Source organism: Pleuronectes platessa, chromosome 14 (genome assembly GCF_947347685.1).
Source record: "Pleuronectes platessa chromosome 14, fPlePla1.1, whole genome shotgun sequence".
Taxonomy (NCBI): Eukaryota; Metazoa; Chordata; class Actinopteri; order Pleuronectiformes; family Pleuronectidae; genus Pleuronectes; species Pleuronectes platessa.
Window position 1 is genome coordinate 20,934,270 of NC_070639.1, and position 25,351 is coordinate 20,959,620.

General features: G+C 42.4%; 2 protein-coding genes across 3 annotated transcripts; one reads left to right on the forward strand and one right to left on the reverse strand.

Moving 5' to 3' along the window:
- Positions 1-452: 452 nt before the first annotated feature.
- agr1 (anterior gradient 1) lies at positions 453-5,019 on the reverse strand. 2 transcript variants are annotated; one of them, XM_053439557.1, is made up of 9 exons: positions 4,864-4,918; positions 4,238-4,270; positions 3,971-4,101; positions 3,816-3,879; positions 3,196-3,248; positions 2,554-2,630; positions 2,287-2,350; positions 1,586-1,669; positions 453-594 (listed from the first exon to the last, which is right to left on the reverse strand). In XM_053439557.1, the coding sequence occupies exons 3-9, from the start codon at positions 4,077-4,079 to the stop codon at positions 545-547; spliced, it is 501 nt and encodes a 166-aa protein (XP_053295532.1). In that variant the 5' UTR covers positions 4,080-4,101; positions 4,238-4,270; positions 4,864-4,918; the 3' UTR covers positions 453-544. The 2 variants fall into 2 exon arrangements, with proteins under 2 accessions (XP_053295532.1, XP_053295531.1); XM_053439556.1 differs by lacking the exon at positions 4,238-4,270 and having other exon boundaries at positions 4,864-5,019.
- A 1,882-nt stretch (positions 5,020-6,901) lies between these two features.
- Positions 6,902-24,396, forward strand: traf3ip1 (TNF receptor-associated factor 3 interacting protein 1). Its single transcript, XM_053439558.1, has 16 exons — positions 6,902-7,099; positions 7,924-7,992; positions 9,440-9,601; positions 10,227-10,355; positions 10,934-11,332; positions 11,414-11,479; positions 11,927-11,950; positions 12,750-12,825; positions 13,105-13,125; positions 14,325-14,412; positions 15,571-15,663; positions 15,903-16,038; positions 16,125-16,161; positions 16,280-16,356; positions 21,404-21,621; positions 21,978-24,396. Exons 1-16 carry the CDS (start codon positions 6,977-6,979, stop codon positions 22,141-22,143), a joined length of 1,884 nt encoding a protein of 627 aa, XP_053295533.1. The 5' UTR covers positions 6,902-6,976; the 3' UTR covers positions 22,144-24,396.
- Positions 24,397-25,351: the final 955 nt, after the last annotated feature.

The following is a 25,351-nucleotide window of genomic DNA, read 5'->3' on the forward strand; positions in this document are numbered from 1 at the left end:
CAATCCAATGGGATTAAATTATGTCCCTGTTGTTATCACATGGTGGACCAAATCACCATCATCACTACACAGCATTTTTAATGAAGTCCATCTGAAGCTGCACCAAAAACTGAATATGAAAATACAGACCATCATGAAAATATATTCTGCCATTGAACCGGTTTGTTATGTTTTTATGTTCCAGCCTTTAGATGTAATGGAGAATGTTGTTTCATTTGTTTTCAAACTATTCTTTTGAAAGCTTTGAGACAATACAATCATAAAAACAAGAGTCTTAATGTGTTATATGTGAAGCATCTTAATTCTTAAAAAGACTAAATAATATGTTTGCTTTTCTTGTTTCTGAATTATAACGTAAATTGAAGTGAACCAAAAGTTGTGCCGCCCTCAATACCCACACAATCCTCTTGGTACAATTACTTAAGTGTAAATAAAAAGGACGCAATCCTTGCTTATTGTTTACTGACATTGTTTATTGAGCTCTGAGCAGCTGGTAAACACTTGACCAGTGAGCAGCTCCCAGTATGACTGGAGGCTGCAGAGGCTACAGCTCAGTGTGCAGCAGGACTTTGGCTTTCTTCATGTTCTGGGCCACTGTTGAAAAATAGAGAACAAATAAGAATAAAGGCCACGGCTGTCGTTCTGTAATGGAACGACTTATAAGTAAAGGCTACACAAGCTGTTGTTTTCACTCCGGGCGCTCACATCAGCTTTCTGACGGCTGCTGCACAGAGAATGAAAAGGTTTTGCTTTTATGATTTTGTGTCGGATCAAACTGAATAATGGGACCAGTCCTACAGACACATGCTGGAAGCAGAGCTGCAGTTATTCTTAGGCACAGAGGACGAAAGGCATACATGCACACACATGAGTCAAAATGTTACATATGAGATTAATGCTTAATTTATTTAATCTATGTTTCTAGAGCAATGTTGATTAATGGTGCTTTGATTCCTGTCTGTTTGTTTGAAAGATTTAACGGATTTAACAGATCCCCTCAAGTATGTTTGTGATTCTGATCAGATCACTTTCAGTTTCTTTATCAATGAGAGTTGTTGAGATGTTAGGGGACTAATTGTTATATGTGTTTATGACTTGGCACAGATCTAAGAGAAGAATCTGGATTTACTGAATTTAAATGTGGTTTCATAAGTGAACTATTGAACCTTGTGCTGCACTGAGAAACTTGTGGTTTCATGAGATTCTAGGATCTTGTTGATTGAAATGAACTGTTGAAAAAAACAGGCTCTTTATTTTGAGTTGAACTTAACTCTTCTCTTAAATTGGACAAATGGATGTGTTGAAAAATGCCGTTGTATTTCATCAAAGTATTTTCAAATATTTTATTTAAGTAGATAGAGAACTGTAGCTTCAGCTTGTCCCACCGGCTGAAACCTAAAACCTGTTAAAGTCTCTCGCTACGTAAATAAAATCCACCGTTCTCTTCTTTTCAGAACCGTGATATGAATAGAGTTTGTACTTTCTGTCAAAATATGGAGGAAGTTAGTTTCAGCCGGTCATCACATTGATGATGGTTAGGATAAGTAACCCCCCCCCCCAAAAGTGTCATTGGATGCTCACTCACATATTTCCATGTCATCAGGCTCGTACGCGTAGAGTCGGTTATTGTACTTTCCTACAATGTTTATGCGCACCCTCATTGACGGATCTGCACAAAGACATGTCAAACACACACACAAACACACACATACACACACACACAAGTGGTGGAGGAGAGCGGTTAATGAGTGTCAGAGCTGTTTTGGCTGTTGCCTGTTCTTCAGTTTAGTTGACTGCTCTTGTTTCTGTCTTTAAAAGCGTTATGAAATTATTAAACTGACGGACAGGAAGAGGAAACCGTGTGGACATGTTAAAGAAAGAGAAACAGCTGGTTACATGGCTGTAGGTCTCACAGCTCAAACAGAACTTCAGGTACCAGTCCTCCCACAGCCTCATTCAGAACCCTGCACATGCTGAGTCCGTCAGCAGGTATTGATTTCACCATGTGATGAAACATGCTTGAATCCCTATTCTGCTTAAAGAAGAGAAGAAACTAACTGTGCCAAAGAAAATACTCAAAATCAGTCTTGGACCAAAACCCTGCAAACTTTTAAATATGCACTTATTTAGCTTGAGCCCAGAGGGTACCAGAACAATACCAGACATTTAAAATATTCAGAGGATATACCAGCACTAAAAAAAATCTCATTAAAACTTAAAGGATTATAAGAGGGGGAATATACTGTCAACTAACTCAAAAGCTTTGTAATAATATAAATATTTTACCAACGAAGAGTATTCTAGGAACATAGAAGCCATCGGGGGACATGTTCTCATCCTCAGGCTCCTCCTGTAAAAAGCACATCATATAAACAGCAGGACTATAAAGTGCATAGGAAGAATGAAGCAGATAATTATAGACACTATTCTTCTTTGCACATTGTTTAACCATTAAGTATGTCTGTTGTTGTTGGTGTCTGTAGCTTCTCTATCAGCTGTTTACTGTATTCCACTGTAGAAGAGCTGCTCCGTGTGTAATAGATCTTTATTTACCACCAAGTTGAGCATGATGAAGTTCAGTTTGGCCATTTTCTGGATGTTCTTCTCGGCCACGAACGCCTTCTTCAGCGCTGCCGAGAGAATTCTGTTTAGTTTCATTACAACATTAAAGCAAAGTAAAGTAGTTATGATCATATGTTCTAAAGAAACTGTGCCCCGAAGCCAAATTCAAACAGGAATCAGTGTGGCAGCAGGTAGTGTGAACACAGCAGGGGATTGTGGGGGTTCACAGGTTGTGTTCATAAACAAAACAGGATGTCAGTGTGAGTTCTCGTGTCAGTTTAAATTCCTCTGAGTTGTGAACCAAACTCAGAAATGCTCAGACGCTCAACGACAGGCTGTCCTGCTCTTTTACTCAAACCTGTCTGATGCCAAACATGAAAACCTGGCTCTCCTCTGTGGGTGGGCGGGTTGAGGTGTGTTTTCAGATCTTACAGGTGGAGACTTCCTCTGAGGAAAACCAGCTGAGTGATTTATGAATAGAATTCGGGACAATTTCAGTTCCCGCTCGGCAGGTAATGAAGAATGTGTCTGTTGTGTTCCCTGTGAAGACCGAGCCCAGGTGCGGATTAGCCGGCCGGGCCTATTCTATTACACCCAGGCCCTTTTTAATGAGGCAGAGTCACTGCAGGGTACCTTCGCTGTGCGGGCAGTCCTCTCGATGATGGATGACCATCAGCGGCTTCTTACTGTGAGAACAAAACCACAGAGTCACAACGACCACACATTCCTCTACACAATGCAACAGTGGGTGTGACAACACAAACCCTGAAGTGAGCAGGACGACGACAAAAACAGAAAAGATCATTCGCTGTACGGGACAGGAACTGGGTTTTATTCCATTAGAGCAGTGTTACTGTAGATCAACTCAGTGTGAACCTGTGAGGCGTCTGATCCTCCTCGTGGATACATGGGTAGAATTATTATGGTGAAAATATACCCAAGTACACGGAATACATATCAATATGTAGTTTACGACATTATTTACATATAGGAAATCTAAGAGTGTTAATTTCAGGCTCAGAAATCTATCAATGAATCTTCAAAAGTATCTTTAATTAGAGAGCAGTGTTTCCATCTCTTTCTGTGGGGGGGGGGGGGGGGGGGATATTAATTCATATGCATTTCCATCTGTTCGACCCGAGCATTGGAGATTTCTGCTAAAATGAGAAATTAAAGGAGGAGCACGGCAGTTTCTCATTTACATTCTGCTCTCACACATCAGAGGAACACTGGTGTGGAGGTGGAAGTCTTACTTGACGGCCGAATTCAACAGGCCCTCTTCATAATCCTTCACCCAGGTAATATTTCTCCCCCATCCTGCAAGGGGGGGGAAAGAAATTGTGATGTGGTGAATTTTGTGAGGTAATAATTCTTGAGAAGGACTTGAACCAACGAGCATCGCCCCCACCTCTTGACAGGGCCTTGGCTTTCACCGCTTTCACCGCTTTCCTCCTGGTTTGCTCCCCGGCACCGGCACAGATGCCGATGAGCAAAGCGAGCAGGACCAAGCGGAGCATCACTTCCTTTCCTCTGAGAGCCCTGCAGGGTGACAGTCGGACAGAGAGATGAGGCAGGAGTGGAATTCTGTGACACGTTCATTTGGAAAGGCATTTTTTTGATTTGTTGTGTTTAACCGCTGCGATCAGCCGACTGGCTAAGAGCACACCTCACTCACCAAACAAGCTCGACAGGGCTCAGATACAGAGGACTGTACAGAAGGCAAAATGGAGAGAGAAGCATTGTCTTCATGTGAAATCTTCACTATTAATTATTATCAAGGCTTTAGCTGGTAGCATGTTGTACTTCGATAAATCATTTTTATCTAGTAGCACTTAAATGGCACTTACTTATAGCACTTTGTAGTTTAGCTTTTTTGAAGAAATTGTACTTTCTTGATTTGTGTTGTTCTGGGTTTGTTCTCTCATGGTTGAATGCACTTATTGTAAATTGCTTTGGATAAAAGTGTCGGCTAAATTAAATGTAATTTAATGTACTAATATTGTTGTGAGCTGGAATTCCTTGTATGTTAATCATGTGTTTTTTTGTATGAAAGTAAATCTATTTGTATTTTATTATGAGCAACTGACACAAGAAATCATTGATCCAATAACTTTAAAAAGCAAATCAGAGTCGAAAAGTCTGTTTAAAACAATCACCAATAATCTCTGGAACTCATAATAACACACAGCATGTTCGATAACAACTTTTTTAACTCAATACCACACACAATATAAAGTTTTTCATTCAAAAAGTATTTCATTCCAGTATCTCTGTTTGCAGATAGAAGAGTAGAAGTCTTACCTCGACAGCGAGAAGCAACAGGCGTCTGCACTGATCCTCGCCCGTGTTTCCTCTTTTGTCAGTTGAACTCACCAAACAGGTCAATCAAAGTGTTCTATGAATACACACGACGAGTCACTCTCTGACACACACACACACACACACACGCAGTTACACAAACTGCCGGAGATCATCAAACAGCAGATATCAAAATCACAGTGTTCCTCTGTGACACTTAAAAATCCACTCAAGCCATTTTCCTCTCGTGAACAACAATCAGACTCTTGTACGTTTAGAGGGAATGTGAAAATAATATTTCCTATATTTGTGTGTATCCGTCACACACAAAAACATGAACTCTACTTTCTGTAACCTCCACAAATGGATCACTGATATTCCTCTGAGGAGTTCAGAGGAATATCAGCACTGTGCTAAAGTTATATCCACTAAAGCTTATGTGAGGATACAAAACAATGCTACAAGTACACATGTTATGCTGATACACCTCTGTTTACATGCCCTAATGTTAATGTTAATTGTACTTGTATAATTGTTCGTGTTATGGATGAAATATCGTTGTCTTTTCGACAGTAGCATACAGGACAGTTATCTATGCTGAACAAAGTGAGCCCATCTACTGAAAGGGTTAAATTAAATGAAGGGGTAATTTATTTGTGCTCTTGTTAAGGTTTTCTGTTTCTTCCTTCCTGCTGCCTTACAAACACCCACATGTTCCTCACAGTCACCCATTGAGATGGAGGATTATCCCTTGAATTGATGGAACTCATGTTCATAAAACATATTGATATTTAACAGTTTCATCACAATTAAGCACCTTGCAAAATAAAGCATGGATATACTATATAAGTCGACCAAGGTGTACCTATCCCTGTATCTATCTCTCTATCTCTCTCTCTCTATCCCTCTATTCCTGTATCTATCTCTCACTCTATCTATCCTACTATCCCTCTATCCCCCCTCTCTCTCTCTAACCATCTATTCCTGTGTCTAGCTCTCCATCCCTCTATCTATCTCTCTATCCCTCTATCCATCTTTATATCTCTCTATCTATCTACCCTTCTATATACCCTTCTATCCATCTATCCCTCTGCCTCTGCCTCTCTCTCTCTCTCTCTCTCTCTCTCTCTCTCTCTCTCTCTCTCTCTCTCTCTCTCTCTCTCTCTCTCTCTCTCTCTCTCTCTCTCTCTCTCTCTCTCTCTCTCTCTCTCACTATCCATCTATTCCTGTATCTTCTAACCCTAAAACCCTCTCTCTATCTCTCTATCCATCTATCTACCCTTCTATCCTTCTATCCATATATCCCTCTGTCTCTCTCTGTCTGTCTGTTGATCTATTCCTGTATCTATCTATCTATCTATCAATCCCTCTATCCCTCTCTCTATCTCTCTATCCATCTCTCTATTCCTCTCTCTATCCCTCTCTCTATCCCTCTCTCTCTCTCTCTCTCTCTCTCTCTCTCTCTCTCTCTCTCTCTCTCTCTCTCTCTCTCTCTCTCTCTATCTATCTCTCTCTCCCTCTATCCATCTATTCGTGTATCTATCCCTCTATCTCTCCCTCTCTCTATCCACCTATTCCTGTATCTATCCCTCTCTCTCTATATACATATCTCTCTGTCACTTTATCTCTCTATCTCTCTATCCCTCTCTCTCTCTCTCTCTCTCTCTGTATATATATATATATATATATCCCTCTCTCTCTCTCTCTCTCTCTCTCTCTCCCTCTCTCTCTCTCTCTCTCACTCTCTCTCTCTCCCTCCCTCTCTCTCTCTCTCTCCATCTCTCCATCTCTCCATCCCTCTCTCTCTCTCCATCTCTCCATGTCTCTCTCTCTCTCTCTCTCTCCATCTCTCCATCCCTCTCTCTCTCTCTCTCTCTCTCTCTCTCCATCTCTCCATCCCTCTATCTCTATATCCTTGTTAGCCGTTGCTGTGGTCACAGGGCGGCTCTTAGCAACCAAGCGCCCCCTGCGCACGCGCACTCTGGAGCCCCGGTGCATTGTGGGCCGTCAGAGTATTGACATAGCAACCGGGCGCCAGACGGAGTGTCTCCTCCCGGATGAGCGTCCTCTGTCCCCGCGTCCCCCCGACGGTCCGGCGCTGTTTGCCCGCGGAGCGATGAACGCGGCGGTGGTGAAGAAGACCCAGGACACGCTGGGCAAGGTCCTGAAGAAACCGCCTCTCACGGAGAAGCTGCTGAGCAAACCTCCGTTCCGCTACCTGCACGACATCCTCAGCGAGGTGAGGCTAATCCCTCCGGGCTGCGACCCAGCTAGCCGAACGAGCTCCGTGTGCTAACCCCCGGGAGAACATGTTGGTTATATGTTCACATCCCTTTTTATAGACGCGTTCTCCAGCGGGACGTGTGCGCAGAGAGCACGGACCCACGAGCCACTTAGCGCGGTGATAGCCACGTTAGCATGAACTAAGCTAACCGAGGAGGCTCCGTTTAACTTCGCTGCAATGGTACCTCCTCCGCTGACCAGATAAGTTAAAACCAGTACGACCAACCAGACAAGGAGCTACTGGGGTTAACCAGCAACACACTGGGAGGTGGTCTGTTCGGTTAATGGTTGTGGGGTTAGCCAGTTAGCTCGTCATCTCACAGGCGTCGTCCAGTTGCTAGGTACGACTGGTGCCCCCGCATGGGTGTCAACAAACCAGTTCTAATCCACTGTGGTTGGCACAGGAGGAACTACGGTGGCTGCTACGTTGGCTTAATGTGTCTTTTTATCGAACCTATCTATCTATTTATCTATTTATCTATCTATCTATCTATATTTATATCTATCTATCTATATTAATATCTATCTATCTATATTTATATCTATTGATCTATCTATCTATCTATCTATCTGTATATATCTATCTATCTATCTATCATTTCTCTATCTCTCTATCTATCTATCTATCTGTCTTTTTATCGATATATCTCTGACTTGATATCTCTATATCTCTCTCTCTATCTATCTATCTATCAATCTATTTATCCATCTCTCTGTCTTTCTATCGTTCTTTCTGTATCTCTCTCTAACTCTCTCTCTAACCTTTATTTCTCAACACAGGTCATCAGGGCCACAGGTTTTTTGAAAGGCCTGTATGGAGAGAATGACATGAAGTCAGACAATGTGAAGGTAAGTCGACAACACTCACTTGGTTTGGGCCGCCTGCCACACAAAATTGTTATCACTATTAGGTCACAGTGTTCTTCTCGTATTCTTTTGTCTCACTTTAATGTCCCTAAGCAGCAGCCTTGTGTAGGAGATCACTTGTGCATTACATGGGACACTCTAAAGGTGTCTGGGTGTGTGTTTGTAACCCTACACACGGGCTGCGTAACACACTCTGAGCGAGAGGAACTGGCAGGACACGAGTGTGACGGCCTGTAAAGGTGTTAGAACTCAGGTCTGTCAATACTAGATACGAAGGTGCTTGGTTTCAAGATTCAGATTCAAGATTTTTATTATAAAATGCACAACAATAACATTAAGCAGTCGCTGGCAGTGAAATGCTTGAGTCACAGAGAGAAAAGTCTGAGATAAATGTTAGTGTTCAAAACTAGAAGCCTTGCTAGTGACATTACCTGTAATTAAATTGAACTTGTCATTGCCGTTATTTCAATTTAAAGTTGTTTCTTCATTTCTGCCAGGTTTATAGAGTACAGTACACCCAATATTAACCAGTAGACTTGATTCACAATAATATTTAATGTTAATTATTCATTGTATTTATTATCCATGCCCCTGTGTAAGAGTCTGATGGATAGAAATGCCATAAAGGGAACAGTGCAAAGACTTATCACCTATTATAAGTGACAGGTCAGGTGGCTGCATCAGCTGCTAGTCCTTATGTTACATAGTTGGCAGGCTCTTCAGATACAGGAGCTTAGCTGGGTCATTTGTCTGGAGTAGTGTCTGTTCTGTTTACATGTCGAATGTTAATGTTAGGAGCTTAGTTGTCTGTGTGGTGGAAGAAATAGTGTTGTCTCTTCCACAGTAGAATACAGGGCAGTTATCTCTACAGATCAGAGCGAGCCCAACTTTAAAACATAAACTAAGTACCTGTCTCCTGAAAGGGTCAAATTAACCAGGTTTTCTGTTTCCTCCTTCCTGCTGCCTTACAAAAACCCACATGTTCCTCATTGTCACCCATTGAGATTAAGGATTATCCCTTGAATGGCTGGATCTCATGTTCATAAATCTTAAACAATCAGACACCTTGCTAAATATAGCATGTTTATAACATATAAGTAGCCTCAAGTGTTCCCACGGATTGTGATTGGTGGGTCAGTTATGGTAGGAAACTTGGTGTGAGGACAGATTGGACTAAGCTGCACCAATTTAGCTGTCTAGCAACTATACACAACTATGACTGATGTGTAGACTTGGAGAGAAAAGCTTGTTTGAGTAAATTGTGTTGTTCTCTGCAGGCGTGCATCTATCTCAAGGGTTTTAATTACTCTGAGCTGTGTTGGAAAATGACTCCCATTGGAGATCTTACACTTTCACTGCCATATCCCCTCTGTCTCGTGTCTCTCCTGTGCATCTCCTGTTTATCACAACCTCTTTTCTATCTTTCTAGGATAAAGACTCCAAGATAGCCTTCCTCCAGAAAGCCATTGATGTCGTGATGCTGGTGAGTGGCGAGGCCCTGGCAGCAAAGCCAGCGCGCATTGTGGCTGGTCACGAGCCCGAGAAAACCAATGAGCTGCTGCAGGCCATCGCCAAGTGCTGCCTCAACAAGGTCTGTCTTCTTATTTAATCAGACACACGCACACGCAAACAAGCTGACAATTAAATTAAAAAGTCTCTCCAGTTCGTCAAACCCCAAAAGAAAATTCAGTGTTTATAATTTTTCACATCAAAATATTATCCTCCTGGCAAAAAGTTGGAGCCTCCTCAGTGAGAACTTTGAAATATTTAAATTGCACCCTGGAGATTGAGTGTAAACAGATGAGCTGGTGCCTGGGGGGTTGATGAATTTTGATAGCATCTAATGTCCTAGGAGTGTCAATGTGTTTCTGTGATGTGCAAATAGCTCTGAAAGCTCATGAATGTGCTCATGTAACATGTAAACAGAGTCAGATGAGGCAGCTTTTGATGAACACGCTTCATGCCTGCTGATAAATAATTTTTTGTTGTTAAATCAGGTATCCCTCTTCTCTGAAAAACACTAAATGCTCGTAGTATATATATTTATTTCTAATTGCTGCAGAGTCATACAGTGATAAACTATTTAACCCTATTGTTGGGCGACTTATACATTCATCTGCATGCTACATGACTGTTTTGTTACATTGTAAGTCAACCAACATTGTAACACTTTAATATTGTGGCTGTATTAAATGGAATTGCTCTTCTGCAATTAGTTGCCAAGTGATGATGCAGTGAAGCGAGTACTTGGTGGAGAGAAGGTGGACTTGAAGACTAAAGCCAGCACCTCCAGGTCCCAGGACAAGGAGAACCGGGAAGAACGTGAACGTCACCTAGATAGAGAGGTGAGAGTCATCAGCTCCACTCAAACGCTGCTTTCAGACATGCACTCAACTGTGAGAATATAGAGTCACTTGCTGTGGATATTCTCCAGTGTTTCTCCTTCCAGCCCCCGGTATTCTCACATGGGCTCATTAATGAGCCCATGTGAGAATACAAGAGATTCTCCAGAGGATTCACTGTGAACGAGTGGGCGTTTTGATGACACTTTGACAGATGCAAAACGGGGGAAAAAACTAAAAGTATACAAAGATACCAGGATAAAAGATCTGCCATAAATGTAGATACAAAGATACAAAGATGTAAACCTCAGAAGTCTATGAGATTCGGGAGGTTTTGGCATTAAGTGTTGCCAAATGTGTTGTTGTGAACACATCTGAGCAGAGAATTTGGCATTTTACACATACGGCTCAGTCATACATATGGCCTGATATGTACTTTCAATGTTAACCTTTAGCTTTGCTAGCTGCAGGCTTGTTTTAACCACAAACTTGTAGAGTCTGTTCAAATAACAGGTCTTTCAGCATGTGCCTTTGACTCACAATAAATGCTCACCCAATGTTTTGATACCATTTTATTTCAGGAAAAGAAAAAGATTTCAAAGCACAAGGGTGGAGGGGACCATAAGGACCCAGACCAGCCCAAAGAGCAGGAGAGTCAACAGAGAGACAGGGAAAAGGAGCACCACGCAGACAGACAGGAACACGGCAAAGAACGTGACAAAGACAAGAGCCGGGACCGCGAGCGAGACAAGGACAGAGACAAAGGACGAGTTAAAGACAGGGACAAGGCGAAGGACAGAGAGAGGGATCGAGAAAGGGACAAGGAGAGGGGTAAAGAGCGAGAAAAGACAAAGGAGAGGGATTCCAATAGGGACTTGGAAAAAGACAAGGAAAAACGAAGAGACAAAGAGCGGGAGAAAGAGAGAGGACGACACAAAGAGAAGGAAGAGAGCAACAAAACTGTGAATGGAGATAACAAGGTATGAATCTTAAATCCACACATATTTTATATGTTGGCAATAAGAGACATTATTTACATTTAATGTGATGTTTGTGCTTAGTCCAGAGAATCAGAGGAAACAACGAGCCCAGAAGAGCCCAGCAAAGCAGCCAAACCTGTACCAGCTGTAAGTTCTAACCTCTGCCCCCAAGTACACACCTTTACATTTAAACTTCACATTTGTTTTTTCATCTCAAATCATGCTATGATTCCTGTGTGTGAATTAAGAATCAGAGTCAGTCTCAGGATTTATGTATACATAGTTGAAAAATATACTTGACATTTTATGCAGGCTATTAAAAAAAACCATTTCTTTTTTTAATGCTGTGCCTCTCGGTCATCCAAGGAGCCAGCTCCTGCTGAAGAGGTATTTAACCCTGCAGAAACAATCAATAGAAAATTAGACTTGTATACTTGTAGCCACTTAGCGTTAAAATGCCTTGGGCTGGCTGGTTGCTTGGTCTAGTGCTAATATGGGCTTTAGTACATAGCACACGAGGTGTTGTTCAGTCTTACTAGCAGTGTAATTAATAAATGTCACATATCGTAACGCTGTGTTCTCTTCTGTGTACAGCCTGCAGAAGCAGTTGAAAACCAGGTAAGAGCTTAACACTATTTCAATGGTTCAATAACCCCTCTCTTTTCAGGACGTGATGCATGAAGTGTCATGTGAATTCATAAGCAACTTGTAAGCCTCTGGCTTGATTTAGTAAATTTGCTCTTTATCGTGCATTTTCCCATCTGTGCTGCTGCCACCAGGGGGAATCCCTGAGTGTGAGCCATGCAGGCTCACATTTAAAAATGCTTAACAGAAATCCAGCCAGTGCTCTGACAGACTTTTTACTAACTACTAATGATATGAAGCGTCCTGTGTGTTTTTATAATATTGATTGATAAAATATAGCCTTTCTATATATATATATTTTCTGACAGTTGTGTGGGGGTTTATTGTTCTGTTTATTTCTGTTTATTGTTCTACAATATTATATTGTGTTGCTCTGGAGCACCCGTCTTCCCAACTCTGTTTCGGTGTTGTTTTTTCTTGAGGTCTCTGCAGACAGTTTAATTTCAGATGTTAAGCTTTCAGTGCTTCAAGTCCATTTTCTGTGCCTCACTCCAGCTACATTCTGTCATTTTCTTTTCTTGTTTTGTTTTCCCTGCTAGAATCTTGCTACGTGCTGCAACCACACTTTGCTTTCCTTCTTTACAACTTTTTTATCTTTGCAATTTGCACAGAGATTTGTTCTTAATAGCTCTGTGGCATACTTCAGTGTGCCTTCACTAGAACTAGAAAATGATTAGTGATCATGTTCAGGGTGATAGAGAAGACATATGTCCTTTCACTTCTTCTTATTCTCAAGTTGTATCTTTGTCCTGCTTGTCTTTTGTCCTCTTAGTCCGACAGTCCAGCTAGAATACCCCGGCCTTCGTCTGCTAAGGGGCAGAGGCGGAGACCTAAAACCGGAGATCAAGGTAACCTCTATAGCAACAAGTCACATCTCATTTAGTAAATAGAGATGTTTGATATAATGACTGCTATTTAACTGCTGACAGAATGGAATTGTAGTATAAAGGTTTTTGGTGCAAATTGAAAGTAAATAGATAATAAAATAAACATTTTACATTTAAACATTTTCCTAAAGAGATAATAGTGATATACAACCTTTTAATCCACCAGTATTTCACAGGGGCACTCTAACTTTCATTGTTGTATTATGATGGACTCCTTGTTTTTCTTTTTGCTGTCAACAGATGGATCTGACAGCGAGGGAGGTAAGAGTTCTGTCTGTCTCATCCAGCTGCATGCAAACATGATTTTTAACATCTACTCAAGAATGTGTTCGCTTTAACTCTGTGCACTTGATCTAAATTATATTCAGAAGATTGTCATGGTTAACTGCAACAACTGAGAAGGAGACCACTGACACTGATCTCTCTTATAATTAAGCAAATAACCCACAAAACGTTTAGTACTGATTTCTAATCAACTGACCACAGTTACAGTATGACTTTCAATGCCCCATCAGCTTTGTTAGCTCCCTAATCTGATCTCATATAATCTGAAACCCATCAAAGAAATGTTTTTTCCTTAAAAACTCCCTTCGGGTTCATGCTCAACATTGAGTCAGAGAGTGAGAGAGAGACTCACCCAGTGATTAAGGGGGATAGTGAGCAAGTCATTCAAGTTTGTTTGTAAAGCCCAATATCAGATTTGGTGTCTGCAGTCCCTCACGCAGCCTGCCCTCTCGTGTGTAGAGCCGGAGAAGTATGTGGGAAAAGACCGTTCACAAATAAACACAAAGGTTATAATGGTTTGTAGAAATTCCATAAAATTCAGCATTAAGCCCAAGTGGATCAAATCTTTTAACAAGTCCATTAATCAGACTTCATCTCATTCAGAATCCAAGAGAAAAATAAGCAAATTTTGCCAACTTCACAAAAGCAAGAGGAGCCAGTGGGTTCACATCAGGGCGCACGACAGAAACAAGGGAAGGTCAGGGTACGACTTCAGGGAGCAGCTGTACCTCAGAGCGACTCCTCTAAGAGCCACTGGAAGTTAATGAAAACATAACCGAAGCTGCATGAGAAACTTTAAGGTTATTTATTCATGACCTGCTCAGATCTTAGAGTTGCATAAAACCTGTTTCACCTCTGATGTAGTCAGAAGTGAATGCTCCCTTTTCACCACACCCAACAGTTTTTTCAACGGATGCTAAGAACAGCTGTACATCACTCCATTCAGATGAAAGAATGCAGGGAATTTTGGATGAGAGCATGAGTTGAGCGTCAGTGCAAAGAGGTGAAGGAGTCTGCGTGTAGGTGTTTGTTGGTGAAGCTTTTTTAGAGCATTTCAGACAAAGAAAAGAAAACTGTTTTACGAATGTGTGCCCTTGAGTCTCACTATTCACAGTGCCATGATTACATTTAATCCCTGCTATATTATACTGAGCCATGACTGTTTCCTTTCACAGACACAGATGCTAAATTAACCCAGAGACCTGTTCCTCAGGAAAATGGAGACACGGCCGGCTCCTCGGTGCCACTTGACACAGCTTCCAGGTCTGTACAGTCGTCAACACCCCCCCCCCCCCCCCCCCCCCCCACTTAGCAAACTGTTCGCTCAGGTCGTTGCAGTTGTTGTACGGCGCAGATGTAGTGAGGACACAAATACAGACGTGCAGGCAGGTGGTTTAAAGTAAGGTTATTAGAAGATAAGGTGATAACCCAAGTTTGCAGATAGGTTCAGATAGAACACAGAGAACTGGACCATTTGGCACGGGACTCTGGGAAGATGGCTCGTATATATGCAGGAGAGGTAATGAGGGGAATGGGAATACCTGTGAGTTTGAAAAGAGATAGAGAATATGAGACATGTGATTGGAACAGAAAGGAAAGATAAGGCCATCTAGTGGCCGGATGGAAAGTGGCGGGAGACCAGAGCAGATATGAAATAAACAGGGCTCAGACAGGAAGCATGACAGAGGCACTGCGAAGGATACTAACCAATGATAATGCTCCATTGATCAAACCACCACTCCCCATTCAATACCACAGACTTCCATTGCTCTCATAAGCTGCTCTCCCATTAATCTGTCAAACACAGCATATATGTGAACAAACTTTGACCAGTGCCTGGACAATATTCAGTGTAATGCATCACTGCACAGAATAAATGTGTAGTTTATAAAGGTCAGGATCAGTCATGTTGTTTCAACTAATTATAATCAAGTAAATTAAGAGGGTTTAATTTGAGTATTATCACATTTAATTGTGGTAGATTGCTTTATTCATTTAATTGTTTATTTAAAATTGTTTGCGCTTTGGTTCTGAAACCGATCCAGTATCGATTCCAGTAGATTTTACAGTTGAATAATTTACCTTAATTTGGATAATTGTGAATGTTCTGTTCTGTTGTTTTTTGGGGGGGCAGCTGTGTTTTTCCAGTTTCACTGTTTTAATACTGTGAACGTTTATTGTTGTAGGTAATTTTCCAAAGATTGTTATCCCCCAAATCAGAAGGACTCAGTGTAGCTGTCACAAAGTAGACGTGTGGCAAATCTCACAGAGAAATGGTCTTGTAAAAGGAGACAAGAAAAAACAAACCACCTTGTTAGACGAAACAAAAACTACTTGTTTATATACTAAACACCTTTACTTTGAAAATGTGTTAGTTTAACAGCTTATTTGAATAATCTGTACGAACCTTTAATCCTGCAGCAACAGACGAATAGCTCGGCCCGGCAGTGCTCGCCCAGCACCTCCTCGAGTCAGGAGACAGGAAAGTCACCCTGATGTGACCTCGGCTGAGAGGTGACTTTACCACACACACACTCACTAATATCACAATTCTATTATTTTACTGGCAAAGACGAATGCCTCCTCTTCTTTGTGCAAACATTCACAGTTTGAAAACAGGTCTTGCTCCTGCCAGTGGGACAGATTAATCACTGAAGCAGCTTTCTACACTTTCTCCAAAGGAGGTGCATGTGCATACCTCACACTTTTTCAGTAAGCATTAAGTGAAGCTCTTTGCCCCCCCCCCCCCCCAGACTATCCAGTGCCAAGCCTTCAGCACCTGTCATCATGGATGGGAAGAAGCTGTCTGAGGATGAGGAGGATGAAGATGACCAATTTGTCGTTGAGGAGGTGGTCCCTCGACTCTCGGACGCTCCTGAGCTGAACGTGGTGAGTAACTTGAAAAGGGGATTTCTTTCAACATCTAGGAGAAATGTACGTCTAGGAGATATCAACCCTTTTATTCTCTGTTACAGGATCCTGCGCAGGAACTCCACAGTGAAGAGAAACACGGTACAGTCAAATTACCTTTTACTTTGAAAGGAGCATTGATGCCCTCTGATTTCTCTCCCACCTGTGGCTTGAGGAAATACGTCTTTCACTTCTCCTCTCATTGATTCTGTCCGTCTAGGTGGTCTTGTGAAAAAGATAATCGAGACCAAGAAAGACTATGAATTGTCACCATCTTCCCCCAAATCCAAAGAGCAGGTATGTACCGTTATTGTAGTAGTTTTACTCCATCTCCACAAGAGGGCAGTGTCAGTCTAGTTTTTGTTTTGTTAAACCTTCCCATCAGTTCCTCAAACTATTCCTTCCAGAAAGTTACGTGCCCACTGCAGCGCTGGTTATCACAAACAGAAAAATACAAACAAATGGAGTGTAGAGGTGTAATTGCATTGACTTAAAATAACAAAAAAAACATATTCCCCTTCAGTGAAGCTGAAGGGCTGATAACCAGCCAAGCAGGCATGGCCCCTCACAGACCACACACACAATCAACACGCACATCAAGATGTCTGGCCCAAAATGAGCTTGTTTTCTGGGGTTGCTCCTATCACAGGTATGCTGTGTTGTGTGAGAGTTTTTCTTCCCGGCTGTGTACACTGTGAGGAAATCTGCCATCTGAGCAGGGAACTTAAGAACGTTCCTGGAGCCTGTTGTGGACAAATGAGAACAGTTGCTGCACAAACATCCTCTTCTGTCTTTCATATTTTCCTTCTTGCCATAAATGTGTTTGATAAAAGGGAGTGAGGCGTTTTAGAAAGACTTTCCTTCTCGTCTCCTCTCACTTCATATTAGACACGATACACAGGCGTTTTCTCAGGTGACACATTGCCGATGCTCTTGTGTTTCCCTTTGTCAGCTTATTTATTAGCCAGAAAGCCGGTGCTCCGTCATCGTTATTTAGAGTGTGAATCGGTGTGAAAGTTCCAGTTTGGTCTGTCGTCCATGGTGTGAGGTGGCGTACACTGTCTGCTTTGGGTGGTCCTCTCCACTGAAGCATACTCTGCCTGCATCCCTTCCTCGCTGACCACCCTGACTCTAATGGATGCACTGTTTTGGACTGTCACTCATGCACAAAGGCCCCTGATCCATCCCCTCCCGACTGCGGCCTCAGACATCATCCCTCATAACTCACACCTGACGTTGTTTCAGTCTGGCAGCCAGTTAGCTAAAATAGCCTGGCAAGAGTGGGATTTTACCAGCTGTGTTAAATATAGTTTTTAACATACGGCATACAAACATGCATACGTCGACACACACCAGCAAAGTACCCAGGTCTTTGTGTAACGTGAGCGTAGCCTTGTAGAGTCTATCCTCATTTTCCTAATGCAGCCTCCTCAGCTTTCAGCGGTTCCAAACCTTCATTCCAGGGTATCCTGTCCGGTCTGCAGGGGCAGCTTAGAGCAGGTACATCTGCACACAGGACCAGCTCCAGTCCACCCCTCCGTCATTACTGGCCTTGCCTCGTCAGCTGTATAAAGAACTATAATGACTTCCTTCCTGACATGAAAGGGTGGAGAGGTCAGCTTAATGGAGTCGGGTTTTTTTCTCTTCATAATTACGGTAAAACACGCAGGGACAAAAAATGTAAATATTGAGCTTCCTCATTCTGTGTGGTATGGCAGGTTTGAAATTTCAGCTGGCGCGATTCACTTTGAGAAGCTCTGATATTTGTCATAACTCTAATATTCAACTTCACGGTCATGGCCAGGCTCTAGTCATTTCTGAGCTTTGGTATTTCTATCCTGCACTGATGCAAAAAGAGGGAATACTTACACTATCAAATGACCGTGTTTTGCTCTCTCCATCCACTGTGTGTGTGCGACCCAGCACTTTGCTGTATATTTATGGGGACGACCTTTCTTGCGACCCTTCAGCGGCAGTGTATATTATTCCAAGATACTTCTCTTCTTATTTAGACAGAATCTGCCCCCTTGCAGCAGCTGCGTTTTCATAAGAATTTTTGTGTACTCTTTCCCCCCCTTTTCTTTACCCTCATCAAATTAGCCTTGATGAAGGTCTGTAATGTATAAATAAACCCTGTGGCATACAAATGGACGGCTGTTGAGTGAGAGGCACGGAGGAGAAGGGCCAGAATGCTCTCTGCAGAATTGTCAGGAAAATAAATACTCCCCTCTCCAGACCTCTGCCTCTTCATAAACATCCAGCGTTTTTTTGTGGAAACATAAGGAAATGACCTTGTGCCTTTCCATTAGTCGTTTTACTTTTGTAGAGGTCATATTGACTTGTCAGGAATTGGGCCAGGTTCATGATGAGTACCTACCTGAAGCAGCCACGGTCGGTCATCAGGACAGACCTCCAACGTCAGAAGGCATTTAAAATTAGCCGTTCACCCTCCCTGAGAAGGTTTGAATGGTAAACCGTTTTATTTCAACATAGTTTTCGATTGTCTGTTATTAAAGCCATTGGTCCCTGTGGAATCCCCCCCCCCTCCCACTTCACCCCAGCAGCCCAGGGGGTGGTGATCTCAGTCGTCTCCCCACGGGGCTACAGTGACCTTGCAACAACATCCTGTAACCCCGCTGGCTGTAGGTTCTCCTCCTCACCTCACTGACTGCAAGTTATTTTTATGATGTAGCTCGACTCCTATGAAAAAATGGCGAGGAAGCCCATAAACAAACGGCGGGAGCAGATCCTCGTCCCCATGCTCAGCTCGCTGGCTCTCATCTCAGATCCGCCTGAAGAACACACCGTTAGAACCATCAAGGTGTGTGTCAGTGTCTCCAAATGAGCATCATGGAGCCAAGAGGATTGTTCCCAGAAAACTGCAGAGCTGTTATATGTGCTCTTCAGTGATCCGTCACATAGTTGCAGGCGGTGATGTGAGATTAATTTGCTCATGTTAAAGATTAAGATCAATGGATTCTGCAGCTTGTTTTTCTTGTGCCATCAAACCACCATAACTTCAACTTCACCTTATGTTGATTAATCTTTACTTGTAGTCGAAGCAGCTCTAATCAGAGTTTATATATGTATAATGTCTGTCATCCAGTCGGCCCAACCGAAGTGCAGCTGAGAGACGAACAGCCGATGTGTGAGTCTCGTAGCCTCTTAGTGGAAGCTGATTTCTGATTATTAGTTATACAGCGAGTGTGTACATTTTTGTTTTCCCAGTTAATGATACCCCAGAGGTTGCTCCATCACACTGACAGGTCCTGTGCTTTCAAACCGTTTTTCTTGTCAGGGGGAACTTTGAAGAATGTTTATTCTCTTGTGCCAGAAAATCCCTCTAAGTCACCCTTAAAGCACACTTTTGCACGTATTTCTATTTGGCTGATTAGACCTGTGATGACATTGTAGTTTGCCTGTCAGTGTTACGGTATGTCCATGTTGTCCCTCCTTTGAAGCAGCAGAGTTTTTAATTATTGTTAAAGATTGAACTCAAACATTTTGCCTTCCAACCACAATAATGAAATCAAGATTGAATGATTAATTCATGAACTTTCACAATGTACGAGATGATACTGAAGGAATGTAGCTAGTCCACCTGCCCGTTCGAACATCAGACAGAGGCTCTGTCTTCTCCATTGCCTGGAGCTTTCACCATGTCTGAGATAATGGGAAAACCTGCTCCCCTTCCTCCCCTCTCACCTCCTGCTCCTCTGCGGTCACCACATCTAAATATTGTTCTGTGATCTGGGTGAGAAAAAGGAAAACTAGGAGCACCCGGGTCTCGTAGCCCCCGACAGGGACCTCCATAAAGCAGTGATTTATATCCACCCGAACAGAGTGCACACGAACCAGGGGTCATGTTTTCACGCCAAGTTTTTTTATTTTCCAACAGAGAAGGAGAAGGGGGGGGGGGGGGGCGAGGCAGCGAGAGGACGGCAAATAGAATGAAGCCGCGGGTCCTGTCTGGGCTGTGCAGAGCAAACCGCAGCCAGGCAGGCCGAATGAGCCGTAGAGTGTTTGTGTAGCTGCAGGGTTCACGGCGCCCAGTGGAAGCCACCCACCTTGTAGGGGGACCGCCAAGGCATTTCAACCCTCACACTCTTGGGCCACCACAAGTGGGTAACAGAGAGAGTGCGGCTGTCAGAAATTTGTACTCGCTCACTGAGAAGAAACGATACCACACAATGTCGTTTCAGTGCCATTACTGCAGCGTGGCCTGGTGGAGTGAAGCTGCCTTTTAACATTGTAATCACTCGGTTTGTTTTAAGAGATGGCTCGATAAGGAAAATCCCATATGCACCTCTCCGTGTATAGGCTGCGTGACAGGGTGTGTGTTTTGAAGAGGAAGCTGTCATTAGTTCACACACTGTCGCCGGTCGGATTCCTGCTGCCTCGTGAAGGAAGGGTCTCCCGTCTGTGGAGCCAGGAGAGTTGAACTTGAAAGGAGGAATAAGTGTAGAAGTTGTTACTCAATACTGTAGTAAAATAACCTCACTGCCACAGCCTGTTACTAAAATAAACAAGACTTTAAGACCAAGAGTGCGGGCGGGGATGTGTGTGTGTGTGTGTCTCCATCCACTGTGTGCTTCACCTGATCCTTGGCTTGGTGTTTGTGTGTGTGTGGCTTTATGGTTGCAATACTGAGTGCTTTCGCTTTGCGCGCACACACACACACACACACACACACGCAAACACAGACACACACATATACACTCAGAGGCCTTGCCAAACCCAGCTGAGCAAACATCATTGGGTTTGCTCCTTGCCAAGGGAGGTCCTCCCCGATACCTTCCTCTCCTTTTCGCCATCAAGGGGCCGAGTGTAATTGGGCTATAGCAGCCCCCCCACTCACACACACACACACACACACACACACTAGACTGCACACCATACACTGGAAGCCTTCACCAGCCAGCCAACCAGTCCCCCCCCCGACTTCGGCCAACACAATTCCGGCACGTGTTTGATCTTTATATATACAGCTAGGTTGGTAGAATTCCTGCCTAACATTTTTAGACTTGAAATCCTAAACCACTAAATACAGCCCCTTGCTTCAGTCGCTGGCAAAGGTGGGATTCCTAAAGAGGGTTTATTATGTTTTGGTCTAGAGACACACAAGGGATTTGTGTGTGTGTGTTCTTACGGCTGTTTGATACAGAGCGTGAGTGAGATTCTATCAAATCTTTTGAGTTTCGTACTTTGCCTCGTAAAATGAAATGAGGGTTTCCTCGTCCTCGAACACCAACATGCACGCTCCGAGAATTGTATTTGATGTTTACAGGCTTTGTAAGTTGGACGTATTCTCACATTGCACTCATCATTCCACCCTCACTTCCAGAACTGGGTCTCCGAAGCGTCGCGGAAGAAAGAGCGGGACGTGGTGACGAAGGAGATCGAGCGGCTGCGCTCATCCATCCAGACGGTGTGCCGCAGCTCGCTGCCTCTGGGGAAGATCATGGACTACATCCAGGAGGACATGGACGCCATGCAGGCTGAACTGGGCACCTGGCGCCTGGAGAACAAGGAGCACGCACAGGCCTTGGTGCAGGAGCAGAAGTGGGTTGACAAATGCACAACATGTAATGTGTTGTTGAAAGAATATTTTTTTTTATTTCCAGGACCTGTTTGTATACAGATTCTCATGCAAGGGTCATGTTTACTGATTCCTGTACTTCCTCTTCAGTGCTGCCTTCCAAAAACAATACTAATACTGTCTTGCAGAGAAGAGAAAATCACTGTCACATATTAAGGGACATGTTTAATCAGTCAATGAGACTTTATCTACACAACACTTTTGATACAAACAAAATGTAACACATTGCTTCACATAATCACATAACATCCTTTTCAGGTAATTCATTTAGGCGTTTAACGTTTTTGTGTGTGTGTGTTTGTGTGTGTTTGTGCTGCAGAGCGACAGACCGCGCCGTGGAGCCTCTCAAAGCCGAACTAGTCGAGCTGGAGCAGCTGATCAAGGACCAGCAGGACAAGATTTGTGCTGTAAAGTCCAACATACTGAAGAACGAGGAGAAGATTCAGAAGATGGTGACGGGAATGAATTCCTCTTCCAGAGCCTGAATGTCACTAACTTCTTTAAATGCACTGACGACTTGTATAGGTACGAACACTTCACCCTTCAGAATCATGGCCAGGACATTTTTCTTGGAGGTTAATGTTGGACGGGACCAGACACAGCACTTTTATGACCTTTTTTTGAGGAAGGACCCAAACACATACCTACACAACCAGTTTGGGAAAGAAGCTTCATTCGTTGGTAAATACAAAAACGTCACGTGTTGGTTTAGAGGTCAGACACTTTTCTAAGATGTGATTAAATGGAACAAGCTGGTGATAAAGTTAGAAGTTCACTAGCTGCTTATCGTTGAATTAATAGATAAATAAAACGATCTTCCTGCTCCACACCCCAACTTTTCCCCCCCTCGCTCTGAGACGGTGCCTTTCTGGATTGAGCCAGTGCACAGCTTATGACAGTTAGAATAGATAGTTGTGTTTAATGCTTGATTTTACCACACGTTCAAATATCATTAGATTAAAAAATATATTTCCTTCTTCTTCTTTCAGTGCTGAGTAAATATATAGAGCACAGGAGGAACATTCAAATGAATTATCTCTTTCTTTCATATAGAAATCATATTTGTTTTATGTGGAGGGTATCTCAGTTGACTGAATTGATTGTATCATGACTGTGGTACCGTCCTTGTTTTGAATTTGTCCAGCGGTCGTTCCCATCTCCCTTTGTTTACCACAACCTCTCAAACTTTCACGTTGTTAAAAACTCATAGTTCACTTGTTATTTCATTCACTCTTCCACTTTTTACGCACCGTGGCACTTTGATGAGGAGGGGGATCAGGTTAAAAAAAACATTTTGGCAGCACAGCAGTGTTAAATTCCTTTCCTCTCACATTCTCTTATAAATATCTCATAACTCACAACACAGGCAAGACATGGGACAAAAAGAAAGTATAGATCCATCTTTGCAGTGAGGATACAGGATAGCCACCACCATGGATAGCCCTCCGCTTTATTCGTATCATAGAATTTGCCAAACTCATACATTTTTTGAGATGGAAACAATGTTTGGTTGGCTGGCAGATTCTTATGTGAACATTGAAACCCTTATAAATAGAAAACAATCTTATTTTACCAGCTCCTTCTTTAAGAGATGTGCTTTACACTTGTAGCTAACATAGACATATATATATATGAAGCAATACTCGGCTGATGACAGCAATGACAGATTAGAGTGTAGAGACGTCAGACTGAAAGTAACCACCGTCCACAGTTCTCCTCAAATACCCAGTAATAGAAACCTGTCATTGTTCCATGTGTGAATGAAATATAGACGTCTCCGTACATTGTGGCCTATCTCACCCTGAATGAAAATGCAGTTATCATATTTAAGTAATAGTACAAATGTAATTTTACATCGTTGATACTTCCTTATATGCAGTTGCTGCCTCTGTAAGTTCTGCTACAGAATTGCCTCCCAGAGGATTTAGAATGCCGGTGTTTTTAGAAAACAGTTGCTCTGATGAATGTAATTGTTCCCTCTCCCATAATGACCAGCAAAGGCCATAATAACCAGCGACAGCTACATGTTTTATATATTTTTTTTAGCCATGAAGTGATGATCTGACACATCTGGGGCTTCAATTTCCGATGTCTCAGCATTTAAACATTCAACACATCCGTGCTAAGAACATGAATTTGTTCTGTGATGTCTCTGATCTCATGGTTTACTATGAAACTAAAAACTATTCGTAAATGGAAAGTAAAACAAACCTTGAAAAAAAACAATAAAGCCATAAATGGTGTATAGAACAGACTCGTTTGAAAATTAAACAACTTCGAAATAGCAAATTGTCATAGCTTGTTTTTGCTTAGTAGTTTTTACAATAAGACCAAAAAAATAAAGCTAAACTAATATTTTTCGAAAAGGGAAAATGTGGATTCTTCAGTGAGGAAATATCTTGATCAATGCTATTTATTTAAAAGCTCGTCAACATTTAAAATTTACAAACATGTAGTCAGATTTTTACTCTATTTTCCTACCAGTATTATATTTAGTCCAGCAAATATAAATGAGAACATTTACCTCCTAGAAAATTTAATTGAATAATCCTAAAACCCCTGAAGAAGTGAGAATCTGCTTGTCCGTGCTTTATGAAAGGACCATTTTCACTCGACACCTTTTGTATCATATCCTTGGTTTCTCTTTAAACTGTACATTATGTATATGTGGAGACTGTATCATAGTTCAGATAAATATATAATTTTGTAGTGGAGTGAAATAAATGGTTACATTGCAACATGTTGTTTTTGTCTTCTTTTGTTTTCCAGTTGAAAGCGGTGACCGTTTCTGAGTAAGAAAAGCTTTTCAGACTCTAGGTTAAGTTCACTTTATAATAGAAACTTAATGTGAGGTCTGGATTTGCTTGAGTTACAATATGAGCGAAATGATGCATGGTCCCGCTTTTATTTAGACAAGTTCCTGTAATATCCTCGTGGCGTCTGGTACGTCCCACTGTCAAGGAGTTTCTTTTGAAGCCCGCTCTCCACCGCTGACAGAAGTAAAACAATTCACTTCCTTTTTTCGGGACCTCAAGCAACTTTAGCAGCAACTTTTTTTTTTTTTGTCTGACCAACAACGAAACAGCTGCGACACACACAAAACGTATCAGGAGTCCACTTCTAACAGCTATTGAGCAAAGACTTGGACGGAGCGTTTGTGATGCAGGCTGGGAGATTTAGCTGAAGGCCCCGGGGGAACAGGTGTGGACACCTGCTTCACAGCAAAGACTCTGGCCTCGGCCTCAGCAGGTGAAGTGACTTAAGACCCCGCGGCCTCTTCACTGGTCCAAACGCTGCTGTGGGTTTTGAATCTGACAATAGTTGGGGCTGCTAATGATGAGTGACTACACCTTTTACTCGGCAGTTAACCCCTAATCCTCACATGAGGCCGAGCTGAAAGGTTTTAATCCTGAAAATGAACTGCACTTAAGGAGCAGTCAAATAGTAATCTGACTGCATTCTGTATTCACTGAAGGGTTTAATCTTAGCATTGCAGTCTGGTGGCTGAACTGCATATCCTCAGGTCTTAAAATGAGTTGTAGTCTGGCTGCAAACTTACAGCAATTACCTCCAACACTGTCTTTAACATTGTGAGATAATATTTTGCTGAATTTCTCATAGAATCATGTGTAAACCTTGATAAAACAAAAAGCTTTGGTGTCGATGACTAAGAGCAATTTTGTGCGGATCAAA